Below are 25928 nucleotides of genomic sequence, written 5' to 3'. Positions count from 1 at the left end.
CAAGTACAAAACTACCACTCGCTACTGTTGTAGTAGATTTCTTCAGCATCCCACTACAAATTACTAGAGGATCATTTCACTTTTAAAAGCCTATTGATTTGTTGTATTTTGTTGAAATGCAAATCAGATATGCGTTTCCTTGTAAACCTCATCCTCAAAAGCTTCTTCATTTGCCCATAAAGCTCCTATTTGGCTGAAAATAAGCTAAAATCTGAGCCCTCTGAAAAAAACAATGGCAAAACTCACACCAACTTCAGCCAGGTGAAGGGTTTTGCCAGTCTATACACCTGACCCTGCTGGAAGTTCTGTTTCCTCTGAAGATATATTTATGTCTCTGTGTCTATACATACAGAAGGATTATGCATAGATATGTAACCTAACGACCTCCGCATTGGTGTGCAAGGAATGACAGGGAAGCAGGTGTTAGATGTAAGAAACCTTCATTGCATTTGAGGAGACCAGCGCTTGCCATTATGCTTTTGACAGGGTTGCTGTACAGGCTCTGCAGAGTGCATCTGAATCCGAGCACACAGAGAAGCGGCAGGTTTAATTGGGTTTTCCCTAAGGCAGTCAACTCTGAGACCCACTCTTCCATTTGGCAGGGTAGTGGTATTTACCTGGCTTCTAAGGGCTCAGTTGTCAAGAAGTGTCTTCCGAGGGTTATCACTACCCATGACCCAGTCAACCTGCACCCAGGCACAAAGCAGATTATGTGTTTATTATATTCAGAGGCTACCAGGTGAAAGAGAGCATTAAAACTTGATAGTGACTCAAAAAGCCGTAGTCATTTTTGCCAGCAGGGACTCTCATACTTATGAAACTGTGTATTACATGACTTTTTTGAGGTCCAAGTCCCAGCTCTAAACAAGTGCTGCATAACATCCCACCAAAAATGTTGCAGATGTTACAGACACATAGGCTGTTTCATTAGGCTGGATCTGCCCAATTTGTTGACTGAACAACTATATGCATTCACTCACTGAGCTTTGGATTGTATTAAAGCACATCTGTACAAACTGTAGGGAGAACGCATTTAAAGAAGGAGGACTCACACCTTCTTCTGCACAGTTACGTATTCAGTGGAGTGTGTGCATATGCCTTCTTGACAGCTGTTGTTTTCTTTCAGGGATTAAAAATATCAATATTGATCTGGTTGGTATCAATTGAGATGCTTATGTTTTTTTGAGACTGCGTGATCTTTGCTAAATCAAATGAAAATTGATTAACTTCTCTGTCAATTATTTTAAAATATTTGTGCTTTTTGATAAAGTAAAAAGGGCTTCTGTGTTTCACAGAGAAGCCAGCTGCTTTGATTTTTGACAGCTTTCACTACCCTTGAGACTGTTTAGAAGAAAATACGAGGCATTTGTGACTACTTTGATGCTAAGCGTGCTCTACATAGTACAACTCCTAATTATTTTGTGCAAGTGGAGGCTCATGTCTGACAAACAGAAGAATTCCAGGGAAATGCGCTGGGTTTGTTTGTTCTTTTTCTCTAGCAGTTTAGGGGTTCTTTTACTCATTTCTTTTATCCTGGGAAATTACTAAGACACTAGCAATGCTACAAAGAAGCAAATTAGCCTCTATGCGTCTTTGTTTGAAGATGGATAAGGTAAAAATACACTTTACATGAAGACAGTACTGCAGGCGAGGAATTCCACTGAACACAGGCTCCTTGTAAAAGAGATGAGGAGTGCAGAAAAGCCCTTTCCATTTGGGAAGGTGAATGAGCATGAGAGCACCCTACTCAGTATGGTGGGACCCCATCCCCAGCACAGCAACTGGCTGGAGTTGGAAATGCTATTTCTTTGTGCAGACAGTGACCACTGAGTACAGCAGCACCAGCAGTCGAGGGGAGGTGGAGGCGGCAGGCTTGCCCTGAGCATCCAGCCTTCCTTCAGAGCACTCCCGTGGGAATTCGGGAATGGGAAGAGAACAGCGCTGTGGCAAACACAGAGCTGCAAGAGCTAAATCCACTTATCTGCAAAACCCACTCCACCTAGGACCAAACTCAGTGTGCCGCCCTGCAACTGCTAGTGCTTGCCTACATTAGTGTAGCAGAAGGATGAAGCTCTGTATGGATTTCACCCACGTGGAATCTATGATACAAGAGATCAAATTTAAGATTTAGCTACAAATGTCAGAAAAATGAGATTGGATGACTGACAACCACAGTCAACCACATGTTACTAAGCCTCAAACTGTATTAGGACATTTGAGGCACATAAGCTGAAGAAATGTGCAATTGACTCGATAAAGTTGCAATACATATGGTTGCTTAAAAATAACGCACCTTGCAGAGAGCTTGGGTGAATGAAACGCCTCAGCTCACAGAATCTGCAACTTACTCAGATACACTATGAATCTTCACCTGTGAGAGAGCCCCACAAGGCAATGCAAGGTCTTTCCTTGATAAGCACTGAATGTTCCTCAGCAGAAAGCTGCTGAGCCTCAGCACCTCCTTGGAAAGAGCTCACAGGATCCAGATCAAAGGAGCCCTTCCCTGCTTTTATGTAGTCTGATACTACTAAGGGTTAAGTTAAACTCCAAGAAGTTATGCTTAACTACTTGCCATTTGTATCTTCTGTTTCAGAACTGAAGAGGGCTCTGCATGCCCAAAAGCACATCTGCTTTTCCAGCTATGTCAGCTGGCTGAAGAAAGGATGCTGCCGCTCCTCACAGGCTTTACTTTGCTTATTAAGTAAAGCCAATTTCACCCGAGTATCTGAAATCTCAATCCACTAGCTTGCTGAATTCCCAGATGTTTGGGCCTGGTGAGTATAATTTTGCAGGATCAGGCCCTACACCTGCATCTTTAAAGTATACTTGGTGATCAGCCTTAAATGTAGCTAAGGGGAATAAAATATATAAAAGCATCTGATGATTTTGGAAGCAAAGTACTCTGTAGCTTGACTGGGAAAGTATTCAAACTTGTTCTGAAACAGCAGAAACCCCCCCACATCCCTGGCTAGGAAGATATGTCAAAACTGAACTACAGTGAGAAAAGGAGTAATAAGAAAGGGCACAAATGCCTCTGTCTTAAAGAAAAGCTTATACCGACACATTGATGTTTCTCCAAAATGATGAGTCGGAAAGCTGCGCTAGACACTGACAGAGCCCGTACTCTGCTCCCTGCTATAACAATCCCCGTTCATTCCTGGCATCAGCCTTCTCTCTTTTTAATGAGGCTTTTCACTCAGACTTTTCTGCTTAGCTATTAACCCAGCAAACAAGTCTAGGAGATTTTCAAACTATTGTTTTCTCTGCACTTTAACTGCCTGAGTTTTTATACCCTTTTGTCATTCCACTGAACAATCTTTTCCAGCCAGGGGATAAAGCGTGGAGAAACACGCCCTGGTTTTCTAACACAACGAGAGAGCAAAAAGGCAGATATAAGAGCCAATTAGCCCAAACTACCTAGGAGGAAAAGCAGGGGCAAGAAATGAGAATAAATCCAAATCCAAATGAAACATGCAGAAAACAAAAACTACAGTAGTCAGCAAGGGCCAGTACCTGAAGTCATTGAGACACACCTGAACATGTAAGCTGGAGACAAAAACGTGGTCCTCCAGGGGTGACCCCTGGGCCTGAGGGCACACAGCACATCCTTGCTGCCCGCAGACTCTCCTCTGCTTTCCTGAAGCAGAGCTTTTCCATCAGCCTCGCCGATGGCTGCTGCTGGAGGCAACTGCTGCACGTCTTCCTGCCTACAGGTTTGGTCACACACTGTGCTTTTAATCTTGCTGGATTTTGGCCCCATTGAGCTCAGGTGTGAGGGAGGGAGAGCACAGGAGAGCAAAGCACCCGTGTGCCATGAACAGATGTGGACCAGTCAGCATACAGAGCTGGTGGGGAAGGAGATGAGAAGAAGGGATTGATTTTTCCTCTTCTATTCCCTGACTAGCACCTTGAATCAGCCTATGTGGTCCCAGTCACACCAGAGTGGGCCAGCCAAGCCCCACATATTATTTTTTTTCTCCACATTACAGCTGCATATAGCCCTAGCTGGTTGTACGCTAGTCATGAGGCAACCTGAGGTAATTTAAGAAGCTTTTTCTTTAGGGTGTATTCCTTTCAGGGAGGTGCTGAGCCACTGCATAGCCACCGTGCTGGCTGACAAACCGGCTGTTATGACAGTCATGACTAAAGCCAAGGGATGCTCTACCTTGGGGTGGAGAACTGCACCTCCCTAGCTAGAGCTGTGACAGGCTGATGATGCCTTCACAAACCTTGAGCAGTTTTGTCTGCTCACAGTGGGTCATAACTTCGGCAATGATTCTTCTTTTTATGTTAAAAAAGAAACTGTCTTCTCCCTCATCTCCCAGAATAAAATCTTAGCATGCTGCTAAGAGGTATCTACCTCTACATTGCTTTCAGAAGTATCTCATGGTGTCATGGGGCCTTGGGCCCTGCCCTTCCCTCCTGTTCCCACTTAACTAACTCCGCTTTACTCAGCATTAACATATATCTTCCTAAATAATGCATAAGCTAATCACTGCTTATATTCCCTTAGACTGGGGGCAAGTAATGAATTTAGCACAAATCATTCGATGTACTGACAGTAGTGCAGCTGAATAATGGACTCTATTAATAAAGCTAAACTTACTCGTCACTCAGTAGGATGGCCCTTGTTTGGTACAGGATTATTTGATGCAAATACTCTGGTTAAAACATCGAAAGATGAAGGAAGGGTGGCGAAAGAATATTAAAGTTAGCTAGTGACCTAAATATATAGCAATACTTATGCCAGACTTGGAGCCTTACAAGTGTTGGAGGCTGACACAGTGCTACAGCCTGTCAGAAGGCTGAGCCAAACCTCTGCAGTACTCCTTGCCCTCTCCTTAAAGCCACACTTGGACTTCATTGGGTAAAATACAATTCTGTCAGTTGTAAGGGCTGATTTTACCCAGGATCCAGGGAGATTAAAAAAAAAGAAATTGTTCTTTAACCCACTGGAGTATAAAAAAAGGCTCATTTGCAAAGTGTTCTGTTCCTCACAGAGGACAGGGTTGCTGGTAATTAGTCACCGCTAAAGGGGAATTTATAAGGGCAAATATCGTGTAGCAGTGGGAAGGCACCACCAGTGATGCGGTAACAGGTTGGCTGCATTCAACCTGTGCAGGAGCAGCAGCTCCCATTGAATTCCTGCAGGCCTTCGGCTGCAGATGTTCGATCCTAAATGTGGCAATTAGCGATGTAACTCAACAGAGTATGGGATGCTGCCACATCCTGCCTCACACCAAATCCTGGAAAAAAACATGCCCATATTGACTTGTCAGTTTAAGGCACACACAGGCGGGCAGGAGGCTCATGCTGATGCCTAATAAAGTCAGAGCAAAGTCCTGGTGTATATTTACTACAAGAAACGGAGAATCATCGTGCTGCCTGAGCTGGTAAACACAGGATTGGCCTCATAAAACTGCAGAGTGCAACTACACACAGGGCTATTCCCCAGCCTGAAACACTTGCCTCTTGGCAGATTTACTACATAATTTCCAGACACAAAGTGGCTTGTCTCCAGTCACCTGGGTACCAAACTCCCCTTCCTGGACCAGCCCCTCCCAAAACCCGATGAGCCCAGCAGCAGAAAGTGCGGACCTCTGACACTGACAAGGGACTTACGCTGGCACCAGGGATTGAACAGGATGTAAGTGTCGGTTGCCGAGTTTCTCTGTGTCCGGAGGATGCCAAAGGGAGTCCAGACGGCAACATATAGGCGAAACTTCCCAACGATGCAGGTGGCAGAGGACATGATGGACAGGCGAATGGAGTTGTTTTCCTTGTGGGTAATCTTGGCTCCCCACTCACCGGGTTTCAGCACATCACCTACTAGGATCGGGATGTAGGTGCCTCTGTTTTGCTGAGGGTAGCGACCTGGAGAAAGAGGAGGGGATAACTCCATGAAGAGGTTCGCTTTGTTTTAACAGTGTCTTCCTCTCCTGGCTGTCCTCTATCCCCCTGTCTATTTTCAAAGGAGTTGGCAAGTTTTAGTGGGCGGAAACCACTTCCCTCCCTCATCACTTCACACAGTGCCTGGTCACTTGGCAGTACAGCCACACGAATATATGCAACACCTCCCAGCAGGCAGCCTGTGCAGACATCCCACCCATCTCACTCCAGCAAGCTTCAGTCTTGCTGGCTCAGAGTATAGCCCTGGCAGTGTGAGCAGGGGATGTCCCAGGCTTTCCTTGCCCACTGCTGTATATCCTTGTGCAGCAAGCTGCACTCCGGCTTGCTCCTTGCCTTGGTGTCAGCTATACTGTTGGTAAGTGTGGGTAAGAGCCCCTTCCCCAGTTCATATGCACCCACCATCCTTGTCGCTAGCATGCAAGTGTGCACTGGGTCACAGACCTCGGTTTTGGGGCTCTTTAGCCGATCAGAGCCTCATTCTCCTCACTGTACTACTGCGCTGACAAGCAGAGACCAAACGCTCTTTCACACAAGTCCACAGAGATGGAGGAAATACAAGTCAGTCCACCAGCAGACACCCAGCGCTCAGTTCCTCCTGAGCATCTACTCCTCCTGGACAGAGTGGGAATCAACTCTGGATACCCAGAGTATAGATGAACACATCTGGATAGCCGAACTTCCTCTGCAAGCAGTAAGTCTCAAAGTATAACAAACCTCCAAAGTACCGCACCTCATAGTAAGACAAATCGCACCCCAGAGAAGCCTATTTTATTCTGCCAACTATAAAAAGCATCTAGACAGATAGGCTACATGTAAACATGTATACTGGCAGGATTCAACATTGTGTGAGGATCCACCCTCTGAGCCTGAGGTAGAGCCAAACTATATCTGAAAGCCAACCAGCAGCACAGACAGAAAAGACTCTTGTGAGAAGGCTGAGTTCCTTATCTCGTTCTCAAGTCTATTCTTCGTTTCATATTTTAGGCTGAAAGTCAGACTCTCTCATTCAAAAATAGGGTAATGAAAAGCAACGATAGCAGACAGAGAGACAGACTTCTATATTTTTCATTCCTACTATTTAAGAACTTCAAAATTAAACTCACAAGGGCGTTGATTTTCCTGCTTGCTTATTTTTATAAGGCTGATGCAGACATAATCCCAGATCTGAACACTATACATTCTGGGAAAAGACAACTCCAGCTTTGAATCTGAAGCTTGCGAGCTGCCACGACAGCAGTCTTTCTAAGAAATCTGGGGCTGCTGTTCTTCATCCAAGAGATTATTTGGTGCACATGAACTTCCGTTTTGCAGATGTTCAGTGCACATAAATAGCCCACTTTGCCCTGTCAGCCAGGGATGCTGTAGCCCATGAAACCCATTCAGATCAGTGAGGGGCGCAACAGAAGGAAAAGACCTACAGAAGAAAAAAAGGACTAGAATAAGAGAGCAAAATCAATAGAACACACTAGAAGATAAAGCACTGGACACTTCAAATATAAGCCATCAAAGGAAAGCCAGTCTAGAGAGAAGAGCCTATAGAGGTAACAGAGATGAAAGTCTTGCGCCTGCTAACAATTGTGATCTGAGAGCTGAACATGTTTTTGTTCTTTGTAGTGCAACTGGGCATGACCCAGCTTGCCTCTGCAGTTGATATTTTGCTTCTAGTTTTGACATATTTTTTTTTAAAAAGCTGTCCACGCAAACAAAGCAGTAGAGCAAACCAAGTAACTGAACTGATATTCTTAAAAACCATTAACAAGCACTACTTTTTAAAATACCTCCTTTACCTCCTTCAGAAAGGTGGAAAATGGGGAGGGATTACTATTTTAATGTGGTTAGGAACAGACGATGTTATCTTTACTGGAAACCGCGTGTTGGTGTAGGAGCCTATCGGTAACATAAGGACTTGTGTTGTGGCGGCAGCTTTGCACCACCATGTCCATGCGCAGCTCATGCTGAAGAATCATTCGCCAGTAAATCTGCCTATAGGAACCAGATAAGATCTCAAAGAGGTCATGAGGCCTTTGCAAGACATCCTTATGGAAGCCTGGTCACTGGTACCTCATAGCAGGTTCAGCAAAGTACCAAGCCCCTGGTATACTCACTTTTCTGAAACCTGAACCTGCAAAACTCCCTTTGGTCTTCCAAAGAAGGGTTTTTCTTGCATACAAAGCCACAAAACACCCTAATATACCTGTCACTTGACAAGGGGGCGTCTGTAGCCTGTGCATGCCCCACACACCTGCTCCCATGCAGTAAGAGAGGCCACTGCACTATCTTGCTCACCCATGAGGAGAAGATGCTCTGGGGTATTGCCTGCATCCCTGCAGACACAGCAGAGATACCAGGGAGGGGATATCCTAGAAGTCAGGATAATTTGCAGGTGTTATGAATAGCAAATACAAGAGAACATTGTTTGCTTCTGACACACAAGCAGGGTTTGGTGCTGGCTAACAGTTGCAAAAATCCTGAACCTATGAGGAAGCCCGGGAAGATGGGCAGAGCCCTCAAAAACACAGTAAGCATTTTCCAATGTTTTCTTTGAAGAGAGGACAGGTTCCATCATCTTCTGAAACAAAACCAAAACGCAAATGGAAGAGCAAGGGAATTCTTACTTCTGACAGGAACCTGTGGAGCTGAATTGTAATCACACATCTAGACACCTGACAGCACCAGCCACACTAGTCTCATATACCCACATCTGTTATCTTGATACTAGAGCACTATAAAGCTGAATAACTTCGGCATTACCTGCTAAAGTTGCTGGCAAAAGAATCCTTACATAGGTTCAGTACTATGTTTATCAACATTGTAGGGAAGTCCTCTCAGGATGGCTTGGCCATTTGACTTTTATCTACATCTTGAGCACACATTTCTGGCTGCAGTGGAAAAGCAGGGTCAACTTTGGTGCATAGTTGGGATGTCTGTAATGTCAGCTGTTTCTCAGAAGGGATAATATGCAATGGTGATTTCATTCTCTGGGTTAGAGTCTCTAAGGAAGAAGATTCAATCTTATCCAAAGACTCATTACCAAAAGCCTGCGAACGCCTGGCAGAGCACTCTCTGTAGGATATCTGGTGCTAACCCAACCTATGGAGAGGCAGGAGGGTGTTTGGGTGCATGTCAGGAGCAGGACCCACGCAGAGAAGATAAACTCTTTTTATGCTGACAGGATGGTGTTTCTGCCAGCAACATCAGCTGGCTCAGGATCCCTCTCACTCCAATTTGCTCCAGGAGCTGGCAGCCTGAACCATGCTCTGCAGCCAGTTCTTTGTGGTTGCCTCAGTCCCTGATGCTCATGTGTGCTTTGGGCGTAGGAGGCCCTGGCCCTCACTTGAGGACATTTCACAGCCAATTGTTCTGTGAAAGACAAAGTCATAGCGTGACATCACACTGTTGGGATGTCCCTGTCCACTCTCTCTAACAGCACACGGACATGGGAAAATCCAGCCTGAAAATTCGGAGAGCCTAGAGGTTGCTGCACTGTTATCACCAGGCACAGGGTGAATATTTTAATAGGGTCCTTTTACAGCTCAGAAGATATCAGGTGCTGAACAGGGGTTGCTGACTCTCTTGCCTTCAAGGCAGGAGAGGACAGGAGAGAAATCAGCGGCCCTCTTCCGTAGGCCTCCAACTCTCTGCAATTTAGTGCTAGGTACTAAGCCACAATACTGCCAGAAGACATTATTTTTATACAAACTTCCCTTTTACAGAAGTTTAATGGCCCAAACATATCTATTTTCCCTGCTTCACAGCACACAGGCCTGCAACCTATAGCTACCCACGCTGGGCTCCTACATCTCCTGGCTCACTTCTGTTGCAGCTCAGCTCTGCTCTACAGCTCCTGGGTTTTCCAGGCACCCAGGAAAAGAGGAGCAAAATATCTGCTGTTGCTACTAAAGGAGCTCAGCTCTCCCTCAGTGCTGCATCACAAGGCATTGAAAGTAAGTAAACATGAGTGAAAGTCTACATGGCGAAACATGTCATGACTGAAGCATATGTGGATGTGGGCATGTATGGGATGTCCCCCACCACACACACACTTTACATGGGCAAAAAGCAGAGCGCAGTGTTTGTTAAAGCTTGCCAAGGTCTTATTTATGCAGTAGCAAAAGGATGAGCCATCTAAAACACAGAACTGTAGCCACACACACATGCATTCAAAGTGAGTTAATTTTAACATATGCCTCAGCTCCTTAGCATGTGAGCTCCGGGCCCGTCAGGCACGGAGGCAAGCTGTGTTTAATTCTGGGTAAAACTGCTGCACCACAGAGGGATTTACAGCAACAGAGGGAGAGTGAGAGATAGGTACGGCAAGTTCAGTCAGCAAAACACGAGTGCTCCTCCTCCAGCTGTCCCAGTCTGCTGCTGTTCCTTCCAAGTGACTAACAGGGAACAGGGCTCGCTCAAACTACTTTCCTTTTCCTCCCCTGCCCCGTCCCTGGAAGACTCTATCCGCATCTAGTTTAGTTTTTCCCTTGATCCCCAAAGGACATACACGCTACTGTATGTGTGCGTGCATTAAACAGCTCCTAAATGCCACTGCTGAGTTAGCACCATGCTGTTATCAGAGCCAGTGAAGGGACCAAGGGGTCTTCTTGGATACGCCCTACACAAGCAAGCAGATGTTTTACTTTCAGCAGGGAGGAGTAGAAATTTGGTATCACAGAGGTTTGAGATATAGTGAGCTTCAGAGGACATTTCCTCCTTGATGAAAGTAGGATGCTTCAGAAGAGAGGGAGGTGAACAAAGCTATTTCTCGATAGTCTTTTTAGGAACCCTCCTTAGAAGATTGTTTTTTAAAGGAGTCAAGGAATCTGTCTCCCTTTGCAACATAGACTACACACAGTTAGGTTAACAATTTTCTTGTTAGGTTCATTTGTTTTACCTAGATACACTCTTTCATACAAAAGGTCAGGAATCTATTTCAATGCCAGACCTGGAAGTATAATAATTGTGACAGGTTGATAAATAAATTTGAGCTGGAAGCCACGAGTAGCTGTGTAGCAGAGGTAAGCCTTATTGTACCCAGCAGCCTAGGGATGGGTGTTAGCATACTGGAACCATGCCTTATTAATCACTATGAATAACTACAACAAATGTCAGAAAAGGAAAAAGGAAAAATACAAAGAAAAAGAAAAAAAAAGAAAGAGGAGGAGGAGAAAGAGGAGGAGGAGAAAGAGGAGGAGGAGAAAGAGGAGGAGGAGAAAGAGGAGGAGAGAAGAAGAAAAGAAAGAAAAGTAAAACAAAAAAAGAGAGACATGCTCTAATGAAATCTCAAACATTCAAAACAAGCAAGAAGGAGAAACAAGTTTTTGTAAAAAATAGTAGTTTCTTTAAACCACTGCTTTAATATCACATCTTGGTTACTCCCACCCTCAAATCCCATTGCCTTCGGAAGTGCTGCATACAAACTTGGAAGTGTAGGAAACCCAAATATCTTGAAATGATTTTTGCTTATTGCTCCAGTTCGAATCCTTAACATCTGAGCACTCTGTCCCATGAGTGAGTGTTTCTAGTACTTTACAGTTGTAAAACACACATTAGAGTCACACACCTTAGCTATTAAAACCTTTAAAAAATACAGCTAGATTTTACATGCCACTTGATGCTGCTGCAGCAGTGCAAAAGGAGAGCATGATAAAGACTCCTTCGTATGAAATACCCCATTCATGGAGCATCTCGAGGTACTCTCTCCTCTCTGCTCCTCTTGGGCCTGGCTGGGAATTCCAGAGGGGAGGAAAGGGGAGGAAAAAAACACCGCAACACTTTCATTAAGAAAGTGAATTTTGCTGTTCTTTGCTAAGAAGTGGCAAACAGGTCTCTTCTCTGTCTGGAGTCAATTTCTAGGAAATGTTTTCTACTGCTAATGCATTATTCCTTCTTCCCCCAAATGTGATTCCACGTTCAGAACATCCGGTGTTTCTGTATCTTCATTCAATTTTTGTAGTTCTTTGTTAAACAGGGATATATATTGGTTCAATAAACTCCCAGCATGAGGTTACATACCAGCACCAACAGAGTTTGCCCCCAGCACCACAGTTAGTTGCTCTTGTATAATGCCAAGAAGTCTCCTAAAAAAACCCAAGATCCAACATTTCCCAATAAGCAACTTTTTTTCCCAGGGGCAGAACTCAGCTCAACATCCCATCTGAGGTGCCAGGGGACACCTCATGTCCCAACCACTCTGTTAGTTACCACCTGTCCTGCCCCAGAGCTGCTGAGGAGGACAGGTGACAGCAGGGGTAGCAATACTTCCCACTAAGGTAGATCTACTGCCTGAAAAAGGAAAAAAAACTCAACCCTCCTGGAATAACCCATGTCCCAGCACTGCTGTGAAATTAGAGAAAGGCCGCGGACACTGTAGGACAGTATGAAGAGCTCCATTGATTCTGGTGTGGGTGTCCTGAATTGGACCCCTGGTTATTTAGTTGCACTCAGATGCCCCTCTTCTAAGTGAGAATTTGGTGTCACCTAAATAAGCCATATGAGATCAGCTCTAAGATCTTTATGTTCTTTCGTGTGTTTATAGCTACTCCTCTGGAGCAGGCCTGAGAAGACTGTAGAAAAAGGAGCAGTAAGTCTCTGCTCTCATCTCAGGCCAAAAGCCAATGATTTATAGAAGCCCGAGGAGTGCGTATGGGTGGGTGTGTGGGTGTCCACGCATGTACATGTGTGGAAAGGTGATAGCAGCCTGGGTTTTATTATCACTCCAGAAGTATGCCAATGAATAAAACGTTCATAACAATATTTAGGGCTAGACCAATATATATGGATTTATGAAACCATTTAAGGAAAATACAAATAGACAACAATTTATGAGGATGTGGGGAAATATATCATTAGAGTAAGGATGCATCATATAAACTTATCAACCACTCTAGGATTTACAGCCACGTACAGGAAACTATGACTAAAAGCAAGATTGAAGGCTGTATAAGCCCATCTAATCATACATCTGCTTTTCGGAGAAATCACTGCCAGCGCAGCAGTGACTGTGGAAACTTTGCAGTACTCATGCCAAACTGGCTGCCCCAGGTGCAGGAGCCATGCTCGGACAGACTGAGCCCCACACTGTGGAAAGCCAAGAGCAGCACACCGTATCCCCATCACCACAAAGGCAGTAGTCAGGAGATATCAAGATGGGTGAAGGAGTCATTGGCTCCTCTGGGCTCCAAGCAAACCAAAATTGTTTCCGCTGTGGGGAGCTGGATGTAAGCGCAGCATCTACAGTTCTCTGGTGGCTCTTTCATCTCAACCCCAGACCAATAAAATGAGTGTTTCCCAAGGGGCGATGCTCACCTTTCCTCTCGTTAAAGTCAGGAAGTGGGCTGCAAGGAAGGAAATCTGAGGTGCTGGAGCAGCTCCCAAACCACAGGTACTGAGACAGGGCTGCAGTCCAGCACAAGAACTGGAATAACATCCCATTACTCTTTTTAAGTGGATATTTTTCCATGTGGATTTTTTGGCACATTCATTGTTTTCCATACTTTGGCAGACAAGTATGGTCCTAATTTAATGAAGCATTATGTGCAAAACTGAATTATAATAATTCACATGTTAGCACTTCAGCCAGTTTCACTGATGATGACTCTACGGAAAACAGTCTGCTAAAGCATAAAGGACTTTAGTCATAAGGAACCATCACAGAAGAGTATCAGTAAGAGTGACTTTCAAGAGATTGGGGTGAATTATTTATATATTTATATATATATATTTGTTTATACAATTTGGACGATGAATTCCAGACTCAGTGTGAATGGTCTTGAAACGGACTGTGGATTAAAAAAGATTGTTACTAAACATTGTTCTGTGAACATTTCAGACCTAGTTTCATTTGACATAAGAAGCATTTGTCCCAGGTACCCTTGGATTCATTATCAATTAGAAGGATTAAGCAGTTTCTACTTGCTTTACTTGCTTCATTAATCATCTTTTTAATGATGTAAAAGAAGCAAAAATAGGAGCAAAAAAAGAGAGGCAAAACTGAATTTCAGGGAATAAAGGAAATAGAATAGTTCTTCACACACACAGGATCAAGTCATTACTACTGTCACATTTTTCAGGTGCAAAATTAGTCTTTAATGGATAAAAATTCTGTGACGGATTAACGTCAATGCTGGGAAATTTCCAGTGCTGGGAACTAATCATTTCTGAATAGCTTTATAAGGTGTTGTTGAATAGGCAGCCCTCACTGTAGGCACAGCCCTGCAAACAAGAGGCTGAGCTTTCCTACCTCCAGCTGAATTCCCTGGGAGCCAAGGCCAGCTGTCCATACCACAAGTGTCTTTGTACCTTATGAGAATAGCGCCTTGAAACACCCAAAATATTCTACAGCTTGTGGACAGTTTGGTCCACATTGCTTGGGGTAACCTCCCCACCTTTGGAGATACTCAAAACCTGTCCATAGGGCAAGGCCCTGAGCAGCCGGAGCAAGCTGGACCTCCTTTGAGCATGGGCTCGGACATGAGACCTCTGGAGGTCCCTCCAACCTAGGTTATTCTACAGTTCTGCTGCACTGTTTGAAATCTACTGCTCAGGAACACAGAGAACTCCTTGAAAGGGTCGTTTTGCAAGAACTTGCCAATATTTCTGTGTGTCCATCGCTTAAGTCTCTCAAATTCAGCACTTTCCTAGGATATATACCCCTTGTTTCTGCATAAAAAGATTCCCTGAGCTCAAGCTGCCTCTGCTGTCCGGCTGTTGCCTGAGGCAGTCCTCAGGTTTAGCTCCTGCCTGACAGAACCGAAGGGTGGGATTCACCTCTCCTGTGTTTTGTGATCTTAAAGTCAGAGCCTGGTCTACGGGGAAGAGTCAACGGAGGAAGAAAAAAAAAATCCAGGAGAGAGTTCACCCCATTTTAAGACAGCAGGGCTAAACTGCCACCTGGAGGTGCCTGGCTCCATCCTCTGCCCAGAGAGGCAGCCGAGGCAAACGTTTTGGACTGGGCTCCAGTTCTCAGGTGGCTGGCATTATGAGAGATGAATACCCGCTCTTCAGACAGACAAACAGAACAAACCTGGATGTAAATGGCCACATCTCCTGTCACAAAAGGTTGGAGATCACAGCACTGAAACCTTGAGCACTCAGTGCCCTTTCCTAAGTCCAAGAAAACTTTTTCTCCCCTTCAAGGCGTTAAACATTGGACTTGCCAGTAAAAAGAGAAGTAGCAAGAGTCAAGCAGATCATCTCTGGATAATTTCCTTCTCCTTTGTGGACTGTTTTTGTTTTGCTTTCTGTTGCTAGCCTCTGAGAACAAACGTACTGTGTTTTCACCACATGTGCATAAAGAGAAACATTTGTGGAACATTGAGTATTAACCAGTTCCTCAAAGGGGAGCTTGAATATCTCTTCTCCCAGTCGAATCTCTGTGAGCTAAATTCCTTGTAGCAAGAGGGCAGTGGTGCTTACAGAAGCAGACACTTAAAAAGCAGGGGAGGGCACCAGCATCATATACTATTCCTATATATGCAGCATGTTCCTTCAGCTGATTGCCAGCCACCACGCATGGGACATTAGCATCACCATTCCCATTTCACAGGAAAGACAATAACAGTGAAGAACGAAGAACGGGAAGGGGACATCAATCACAGACTCAGGGCCGACTCCAAAGTCATTGTTCAGAGCTGAGTTTATTGCAAAGGCTCCCCTACCTCAGGCTGCATTTAACCCCATTCCTACCATGTCTGAGGATGAAGGGATTTTGATCCAGGCTTAGAGATTCACAGAATGACAGAATGATTTGGGTTGGAAGAGACCTTAAAGATCATCTAGTTCCAACCCTGCTGCCATGGACAGGGACACCTTCCACTAGACCAGGTTGCTCAAAGCCCCATCCAACCTGGCTTTGGACGTATGTGCTAGGAAAAGCCAACAGGAAAATAAGTGAATATGTTCTCTTAAGTGGACTCTGTAACGTCAAAAGAAGTGTTAAATTTCTTCTTCCAATATAGAATATCTGATTAAAACAAATGCAAACTGCACACAATTCAATAAAAAACAAATGTTCCATTTTCCACTTCTTCTTGCTACAGCTGTTTGTTTTAAACATATAAAGATTAAGGGAACAGTCTTGAATTTAATTAAATCCCAAAAGAACTAATGATATTTATGCATATTAAATTTTTAAAGGCACTTGTGGCTGTTCAGCCAATCATTCACTGGACTGTCATAATATGCCTCCCAACCCTAATTTAAATTAGAAAGAAGAGACCCATGAAAAAAATGTGCAGACAGTAACCTTTTCACTGCACATACGTTTAAGAGATAAACGCTCATCTAGGTTTAAAAGACAACGAATCTAATAAATGGCCACATCATCATAATTCAATGGTGGAAAAAAAAAATCAATGTTACAAATTTCAGAACTGCATCTCTGAGGAAAGTAAATTAAAACATCAATTCAAACCTATTTTAAAGAGTTTATAAGGGGAACATTGACATCTTAACATAGAAACTCCCAGATCACTCTAGACGAACCTGGGGCTTTCCCAGAGCTGTGATGTAGAGGGAGCAGTGTTTGGTGGGGCCATCTTTGGAGCACCACAGGAAGCCCCACTCTGTCGCTTGCTTTCCCTCATCTCTAGCGAGGTCATGCCCTTCTCTAGTCCTGTACCTTCAATAAGCCAACAGGTCCATTAGGACCTGGGTCTCCGATGAAGATCTCTCAGTGAGAGGAAAAATGGTTTCTTGCTCTTTTCGCAGTAAATCAAGAAAGCCGTGAGTGGCCCTGAGTAAGTCTCTGGTCCAAAGCTACAGTCTCTGAACTTTCTCCCTAGTTACCTAGTTGGCTGCAAATGGAGCCTGTGAAGTTGCAAGGCCTCTTATTCTTCTACCCTGTGTGATTTTCCCCACTTGCATTCTCAACATTTTGTTATTCCAGTTCATACATAGTCACCTCTTCCACCTCAAACAGACTCCTCTTCCCTGCATCTCCTAAACACCAAGAAAAGATGTTTCCCATTCCACCTACCTTCCAGCATTGTCATACAGCAACTAACCAGAGATGACTTTGAAAGCTCAATAAAGTACAGCTTCTTGATAAACAGAAAGCTCCAAATACTGCTCCTTCTTCTCTCATAAGCAATTCTTCTGACTTTTTTGAACAAGGCTTCAGACCCTGTTCAGAAAAGCACTTCCTCACCTATGGTTAATCCTGGTTTTATGGTTTATCAATTGTAACAGGAAAAGACTCAGCCATTAAGTGCTGCTTTGTTCCTGTTTATGAGAGACTCTTCAACCTTACTTTGCTGATATGACGCATCCTTTGCCAGGCACTTACCTATCAAATACTCCAGCCAGAATTGGTCCGTCTCTGGCTTGTAGGGTCGGTTGAAGTCAATCTGGATTTGGAAAGTCTGTCCCCGACGCACTATCAGCTTGGGGCTGTAGTACTTGTCAGTGTGGTGCTGCTGCTTGTTAATCTCATGGGGGTCCTTGAACATATTAATGTCCACGACACGCAGGTAATCTGCAGAGACATGTAAATGAACATAGAGGCGAGTCGGTATGTTGGAATGTCAGTACTGATATCAACTTCATTAGAGGCCCTGTCCTCCCCTTCCCCAGCGTTGCCTCATCAAGGAACACTGTGCAATGGAGCACACTGCATCTATTTGGGGCTTACATCCTCCTGGGCTGAGCACGGACTTATGGACTGACACTTCTCTGTCCACCTGCCATTTTCACAGAGGCTGCAGGGCTTCTAATGAACGGTGAAAGCAGTTGCAGAAAGGGCAGGTTGTTATGGGTAGAAAGCTGAATGCCCCGAAGGAGAGCAGGGCTCCATATTTCCTTTGGCATCAGCTTTCTGCATGTCTGAACCTCACTGTCACAAGTTTATCAGTGCAATCAGTGGGGATTTGACAGCTGTGGCTTCATGTCTCCCTTCTTGCAGACCTCCATTTGTAAAATGCAAATTCACAGAGGTTTTTTTGTGATGCTTAAATACTTCAATGTTTGCAAAGCACACTACTATTGAGTGCTGAAGAGCCTGAGAGGCAGTTAATGATCTTGCGTTCAGCTGAGAGCTTGGATTGTCTGTATTAAGTAAGGTTTTGGTGTACTGTATGTGTCTAGACTCAGCTTCTCAGTACACCTCCACTGCTATTAGTGTCTTCTTATGAAAACTAAATATAACATTACAGCATATAATTACAGCATAGAGTTATAGGCAAACAGCAGTAGGTATCTATAACGTGCACAGGCAAAGCTTTGCTCCCTTCAAATTAGGGCTGTCTAAAGGGCTATAGCCTACCACTGCTAGAAGTTAGTATGCTCAGCTAATGACCAGTGTGGGGTGGCACTGGGATAGCCAAAGGCACTTGCAGTCACCACGAACTACATGACTGTACCATATCGGGAATCTTCGCAATGGAAGTTTTCTCACACAATAAGCAACCACATGAAAACAAACTGGACATCGTTCTTTCGCTTACATGCTCAGGCAGATAATCGCAAAGCCTCTGCCAGGAGGACCATTACGGCTCACAAACCAGGAGAGAGACAGAAGAGTAAAGCTTGATTTGCAGCTCTCAGCTTGTCTTTCCAGGTGCTGACAGTTAGAAACTAGCTAATTTCTGCATATTATACTGACAATTCCAGAGCTGCACTCACGCCTGGCAAAAAGAGGTGCACATTTAGAGCAGTTGGTGGAGCTGTGTGTACTTGTGGTGGTGGCAGCTAATTTGGCCTGCTACTGAGTGAGTACTCTGTGAGCAGGAATGATGTTCTCAGCGAATGAGTCGGCTATTCAAGTCACCGAGGGCTGAACGCAGCCCATTTCACAGAAGCTCAGACAACAGCATTGCACACTACTTTTCCTTGAAGGCAGGGAGACACCACATGGAGACCGGCTCCGTCTCAGGTGTGTAGCCTCAAGGCTACAGCAGCCTGTGCATTAGCCCTGCCTTTCTGCAGGGATGCATTCAAGATATCAGCAGAGCCCCGTAGGCAGCAACTCCCCTGGACACCAGCATGGTCCTTCTCCTGCCCTTGCCAAGCCACCCAGCCAGGGCTCTGGGCAACAGCTAACAGAAAGGAGGGAACAAAGAGCGGCAGGAGGAGTTCCCTGCCTGGGCATTGTCACCATCAGCTGCCTAACCCTGCCCTGCTGGGAGACAGAAGGAAAGGAAACTGCCTGAGAACACAGCAAGATGACGATCCTTTCATGGAAAAGCCCTAGAGAACTGAACCCAAACCTATCTGCCTCCTGCTAACCCTAATCTTCGGAAAGGCTGGAGTACCCTGTTCAATCCTGAGGCAGGCTTAAAGTCCCACGGCAATGTTATTGTTATTCTCTGCTCAATTCACCAGGCTTCTGGAGTAACTTCTGTAGATCCCCACCGGCTTTAGCGCTGACTGAAGTTACAGAGATGGTTTTTGTGTGAAACATTGTATGCGTTTTGCTCAGAAATCATTCTCATTGCCCCTCTGTGAAGTTGAGCACGTCTTTGCCTCCCTCCCTGTGAAACTTACCAATTGTCATTCACAATAATGCTGAGGAAGCTCACAATTAAATTACGTGAGGCAGGAATTTCCAAGAGAGGGGTAAAGCGGGGGCAGGGGAGAGTCTCTCTGGTTTTCTCTCCCAACCCTTCCCAGGCTGAAAGCACTGCATGTAAAAGCAGCATATCCCAGGGCACTGTGAGGGGTGAAGCTACCAGTAAGCGTGCCTCAGCTTCTCCCTCCTTCCGAGGAGGCATAGAAATGGAGTTGAGGGTTTGTTCTGTTTTCATCTCATGTTCTGAAATAAAGGGCAACAGTGACCCTGCACTTCATTTGTATGATAGCCCCTTCAAGGAACTGCAAAGCTAAGCCACCCTGGGCCTTCACTTCAGCATTTACTTCATTTTATCTCAGGACTTTACATGGCTCCTGTCAAAACACAGCCATACACATCTGCAGAAAACACATTTCACTTTCATTCTCAGCGTTAAAATATGTGTTGAGCTTGCCAGATGAAGATAACCTGTGACTGTTAATTACAGTAATAGTAATTACAGAGGACAAAACATTAGCAGGGCAAAGGGATGTGCTAACATCATCACCAGAGTACGATCAAAAGGAAGGGCCCGGGCGCTGCGCATGTCACTGCTCATCTGTTTGTGAGGGACAGGTGGCCATCGAGGCCTCCTTTGAAGTCAGGCCCATTTGACAGTTTGCCCATAGCCTGGTCTGCTGCAGGAGAGGCAGCAGTCTGATGCTTTCTTAAAGCTTTTGCAACATTAAGCTTTCATGGAAATAAAGGAGCACAAGCTTGAGCTGTTTTTTAAATAACAAGAATAGCCTTCAAACATCAGGCGTTCTTAGAGGACCAGAGAGAAAGGGCTCTGGACTGCAACCTGAATAGTCTGAGTTTCCAAAGGAGGTGCCCACCACCCTGCTAACAGGGGAAGCACGATTCCCTGGCGAGCCACCGAACTTTACAAAGGAGGGTGCGTGGGGAGCCTGCAGACCGTGGGGCCGCAGGGCTGTGTCCTCCCACCGAGCGGCTGTAAAGCGCCAGGCCCACTCGCAACACATTGCGGTGGGATGAGCTGGCTGGGAAGAGCCAAGGGGGAGGATATGGCACAGGCATGTTCACGGAGACGCGGGCTTCTTGCTGAAGAAGCGCTCAGGGGCTGCTCATCCTCCGCACTGAGCATCTCCTCCCGCAAGTGAGCCGGGCTCCTGCGGCAGGCAGCCCACTGACCGGGCTGGGGAGGCAGCCATCGCTCCGGCTGTGATTCAGAGGAGTAGATGTGGGTGTCAGCAGAGAGCTAGTCAAGCGCAGGGTTTTACCTCATCCTAGAGTAGTAGCTAAAATAGGTCAAATGAATCACACCCTAAAAATGCCTGTTTCTCTCTGTTGGCTGTCAAGGGAAACGAGGGTGACTCGCTCAGCTGTAGACACCTACACTGCACAGATCAAGGGCAAGATTCAGTTAAATTTAGGCATCTAAATGATGTGAGCCCGGCATGCAACCTTTTATCACAGCCAGTTGGTGGCTGGTTGCTGCAACCAGTGGAGCCGAGAGAAGGGTTCAGATCACCCTGGAAGTGACACCCACTGCCTCTCCGGAGAGCCTGTGCCCTCACCTCTGCTTACTGGATGGCTCTGTGTTGACTATGATCTGACACAGGTGAAGACACTAATGTTTAGTTGTTTATAGCAGATGTCCAATCCTATCCCAGAGGCTAGAAAACACCTCAGTTGAACCAGCAAGGATAAAAGCATTTCCACGTGTTTTTGGGGGTTTTTTGTGGTTTGTTTTTTTTTTTTTTTTTCAGTGTGTTATGGAAATGAAATTGTGGGAACCACTACAAAAGATTTGGGCAACCCAGAAGTGCAGAGGTGTGGCACAAGCAGTCTTCTGCAAGGATGTGCTCACGGCGCTAGAGCCCTGTCGTACTCTGCTGCTCCTGCTCTGCCTGCAGATGCTCACTTTATCCCCCAGGCACAACATTGTGAGTGCTCAGGGCAGGCTCAGCTCCTGGATGTAAGTCCCAGTCTGAGTTGCATTGGACTATAAACCTTTAACGTTGTCTGACAGGTGACTTAAGCATCCTACCCCAAAACAGTCCGTCCAGGGACCACACTTACATCAGCTGGTATCACAGGCTTAGATCACAGCTGATGTGCACAGAAACAGGAACGCTGCTGCAGTCCCTTCCCTTCAGGTTATCCCTTGCCTGTTATTGCTACAAGCATTGCAGAGCTGAACCTCACAGCAGAGCTGATTCGGCTGAACAAAAAGAGTTTTGCTGTTATGCACAGATTTATTTTTCAGCCATATCAGTCCCATAGCCACATTTATCCAATGCACACACAAACTCTTGGTTTGGACAAGGGCTATTTCTCTCACCAGCAGCAGCACCTTAAGCACACGTTGGGTTCCTGACTCAACTCACTTGACCTGACATTCCTAAATTTCCTTTGCATTTCTGAAAAGCAAGAGGCTCTCACCCACCAGCACCACACTTCATCCAGAGCCTGATGTGAAGCACATCAAAAAGCAATAGGAATCTTTCTCCTGGTACTGGTGGGCTTTAGCTACAGGCTGCATTCCTTCTAAAGTATCCCACACCCTTACACATCTCCAGCTTCTGTGAGCATACTGGTTTTGAAACGATATCTAGTCAGGACCTGTATTGCATTACATTTGACATTTTAAACACACATACTTGCCCCAGAGCTATGGGGTGGTTTGAAAAGGTTCAAGCAAAGTTTCCGTAGTCTTAACATGTCAGTTGGTTTGCTCAGGCACTTTTTAAAATAAACGCTTTTTAAAGAAATGTGTGTGTATTAAAATGGGGGGATGTGTGGTTAAGGCACATGATTAGGATTACAGAAATAATGCTTTGCAATAAAAATTTGAACTTGTCACTTGAAATTTATTTGCCTGTTTCCCAATGTGTAAAAAGCAGTAATTAATGCTTGTCCACATTTATTAAGCACTCTTTCAACCTTGGATGAGAAGTCCCATACAAGCATTAAGTATTATTACATCTGGTTACTCTGAGCTGCCACGTTCAACAAGTTCTGCTGCTCATTTCAACAGGCCTAAAAAATCAACTTCATTTGGTTGATGACTCATTCAGGAGCCAATCCTGGTTTCTTTTAAACCAAATCTTATCTTTTTTTTTCAGGTTCACTCCAAAAAGTTTGGACTGGGAATGTGGTTTGACTTGCCCATCCCCTACGTGGTATTGTTTTGACTCCCAGGCCAAATGATTGAAACACTTTTCACAGGAGAAGAATTAAAATTATGGGGATTCCTTTTAGTTTTGTGGTCATTTTTATGAGAGAGTTGCATGTCTAGAAAAAGTTTTCCCTGCCAGCCAGTGTTTCGCAGTAGTTTCACAGTCAGTTTAAGGCCATACAAACCAGAAGGGCCATTAAGAGGGGAGGGTCCTCCTGCCCCCTTCACCCCAGTGCTGCCACAGCCATGCCAGTTTCTAAAGTGACTCTGTGATTGTGATCAAACTGGGAAAATCCCTTCTTGCCATTTTTTTTTAACCACTCCCACAGTTCAAGCTGAAACTGGTCACTCAACTTCTCCGCTCCGCACTTTCCCTACCCGTAACTTGAGGTAACACTTCCATGCACATGGGTGGTTTTAGTAAGTTTTGTCCACGAGTAGCAATAAAAGCTATCTGAGGTCAAAACATGCAAGGAGCTCTAGAAGTATGTAGGGGACAAATTACAATACTAAGCAAAAAAGTGGTTTGGTTTTAATTCACAGACCTGGGCAGAGGTAAGTATGGAAGATGTAAAAATAGACCCATTGTACACTGTACCTTTTGGATTAAATCCTCTCGGTATCAATCCAAAAGCCTCCATCTCAGGGACCTCATTTTCTTCATCATTGGAGTTGTTTGGTGGGAGAGCTCTTCTCCCATTCAGAAGAGGTTTCTTCTCCTTGTCGGTGTTCATTGTCTCAGACATCCTGTATTAAAAATGTTGTAATGCCATGAAAGAAAGAAAGAGTGCAAGGAAAAAGCAAACATGAGCCAGCATGGCACATGTAAGATGGGAGAAACCAAAACCAGTGTGGGGTGTCAGTGAGCTACACATTTTTAGACTCACATAAATAAAAACCGAGAGACAGAAAACATCAGTCTAATGATGGAGTACAGCTCTCTAGGGATTGGAAGGCATTTTGTGTTTGTCAAAACACATGAATAAGAGAAGAAGCAGGGCGGAAGAAAGAGAGGGAAGCCTAACACAGAACTATTTGCCTAGGAGAAGCAGGGCATTAAAAACATTAGGGAGTTTCGGGTAAAAGAACTGGAAAATCATTCATTCTCCCACCCTCCAAAACAGCATTATTGAATCCAAAATAGCAAATTATATTTCCAGAAAGCGCATCACACACATACCTCACCCTAACAAAATGACATTTTAAGTTATACTGTAACCATCCCAAATACTACAGCCTACAACAGCCTGTGGATGATTACTGGAAAATTGTATTTTTGTCCCTATGCACGCAAACACCAAATATCGAAGGGCTAACTCCTGCACCCAGAAAATCCACTTTTGAGAAAGGGAGATAGATAGAAAAAGGGGGGGGGGGGGGGGGATAAAAAAGAAAAAAGCACTTATCCATTTATTTCTCTCCCACTAATGACCTTAAGGGAAATCTCAGATGTAGGCTGATCAGAGACTTTGAGCTAGTCAAAACTGCTTTCACATCTATTTCAGCATAAGCATGTAGCAATGAAAGAGCCCTGCCATCCTTCTAAGAAAATATTCATGGCTGAGAACACAACTTCTTCCCAAAGCTCCTGAAAACAGCAATTCAAAACGTAGCAATTATTTAATAGCAGTAAGCACTTAAAGGAAGTTTTTTAGTTAGCAAGGGTACCTTCTTTTCAGATAGTCTTTTTTTTTTTTTTCTTTTCTTGTAGAATTTCTGAGGTGCAATCGAAGCCTGGAAAAAGCTGGGGGCTTTTAAGTAACTTCTGTATATCCTCCTCCCTCCTGTTGCAATAGGACAGTGCTGAAAGGGTTGCCAAGCCCTCCCCACACCACCTCGGAGGATCTGCCACCACTGCTGGCACGTCTTTGCTTACTCCCTCCCTCTCTGACCCCAGCCCTGCTCACCAGGAGCATTTCAGGGTGTTTGGGCTAAGGAAACAACTTGGGCACCAAAGTTTCAGTTCTTAGTGAGACAGAGTAAGGCTACTCGTGGCAACAAGTGCATATAAAGTAGGAGACTGGAGGGGATTTCTGAGGGGGACAGCCCAAGAAGCCGTACTCACCATGTTGCCAGTCTTTAATGGTGTGTCTACCTCAGGGTGCCTGCAATGCAACTTCAGGTGCTGGTTTTCAGAGTATTCCCAGGGAGACACAGTGATGATTCCCCTGCCTGGTGCCTCACAGCAGTCCTTTCAGAGGAGTGTGGGGCACATGGACACGGAGAGCTCGTTGGTGGCCAAGCAGAGAGGACCTTTGCTTGAGAACCTATGGAGTTCAGGAGAGCAAAGGTGTTTTGCGCCAAACAGCTATGTTTGGGGCAAGTTACCTTCAGCTCTTGCCCATGATAAAACGCGCATCACCTAACAACCAGGGTCGGGGGCATTACCTGGTAGAAGCATTTTAGCTCCACCCCAACTTTGTCCTGTTCCACCAAGCTTGAAGATAACTGGGGACGGTGTCACACCTCCTCTGTCAGACATGACTCTACAGACCAGTGGAGTTACATGGAGATAAAGCAGTGTACAGGGAAGAATTCAGGCCCACTGTCCTGCCAGCCACTGCTGTTTGGCAGTAGAGGTACAAGTCACCTACTAAGAGCATGCCTGGGCAGTGGAGAGCCCCTCTTACACACATGCTACCAGCTGTGGGTGCTTATTTGCCTCAGTTGCAGAGTAGATGAAGGAGGGAGGAGACACACTGAAGAGGACTCCACTCTCTTTCAGCCAGCTATGGCTTTCCAGACCAACAGCATCAGTGAAGATTCAAACCTCTTCTGGCTTAACACCATGGAAATCAAGCCAGGAGGCAGATGAGGAGAGAATTGGGTTATATTCCTCTAATGGGAAGCAGCAGGTAAATCATCTGGAAGACAGGACCCCTATCCCGGTTCCCTGGGGATTTCCCAGGAGAGGCCACAGGGAGGTAGCTCCACACAAGCCAGGACACTTGCACAGCAGGGACCTGGAAGCAGAATGGCTGCACCAGCACGGCACTGCAGCTGGGCTAAGGAGCCTGCTAGGGCTGATTGCCGAGGCACGGCACCAGGCCGGAGCAGTTTTGGAGACAGCCTTGCTATCTGCACTACCCTGTCTCGCAGCCAAAGGGCTGGAGCTCTCTCCCGCCTCCCCCTTTCAGGCACGTAGCATGGAAAGCTACCTAGTCAGGGGACTTCCCTTCCCTTGCCCCGCTCCCCCAGGAGGCAGGCGCCCTGCGGGGACAGATCTGGTCCCGTCGCTGGCATCCTGAGCTACCATTTCCATTGACTCACTTTTAGGCAGATGGGCCCTGCGGTAACCATCTGGAGGGCAAGCGGCACCCCTGGCACCCGGGAACA

The 25928-nt window shown here is 45.4% G+C and overlaps 1 protein-coding gene across 2 annotated transcripts in view; it reads right to left on the bottom strand.

Moving 5' to 3' along the window:
* Positions 1-24465, bottom strand: part of F13A1 (coagulation factor XIII A chain) — a 62782-nt gene extending 38317 nt beyond the window's left edge. For both annotated transcript variants that reach the window (XM_082498978.1, XM_082498979.1), the window contains exons 1-4: positions 24261-24465; positions 23191-23339; positions 17192-17380; positions 5623-5874 (exon numbers count right to left, since the gene is read on the bottom strand). In XM_082498978.1, the coding sequence (XP_082355104.1) occupies positions 5623-5874; positions 17192-17380; positions 23191-23338 (589 nt within the window). In that variant the 5' untranslated portion in view covers position 23339; positions 24261-24465. The remainder of the gene's footprint in view (positions 1-5622; positions 5875-17191; positions 17381-23190; positions 23340-24260) is intronic.
* Between the last annotated feature and the right edge of the window lie 1463 nt (positions 24466-25928).

The sequence above is a fragment of the Vanellus vanellus genome (genome assembly GCF_965231255.1).
Source record: "Vanellus vanellus genome assembly, chromosome: 2".
Taxonomy (NCBI): Eukaryota; Metazoa; Chordata; class Aves; order Charadriiformes; family Charadriidae; genus Vanellus; species Vanellus vanellus.
Note: the sequence above shows the minus strand (reverse complement) of the source record. Positions and strands in the feature narration are given on the sequence as shown.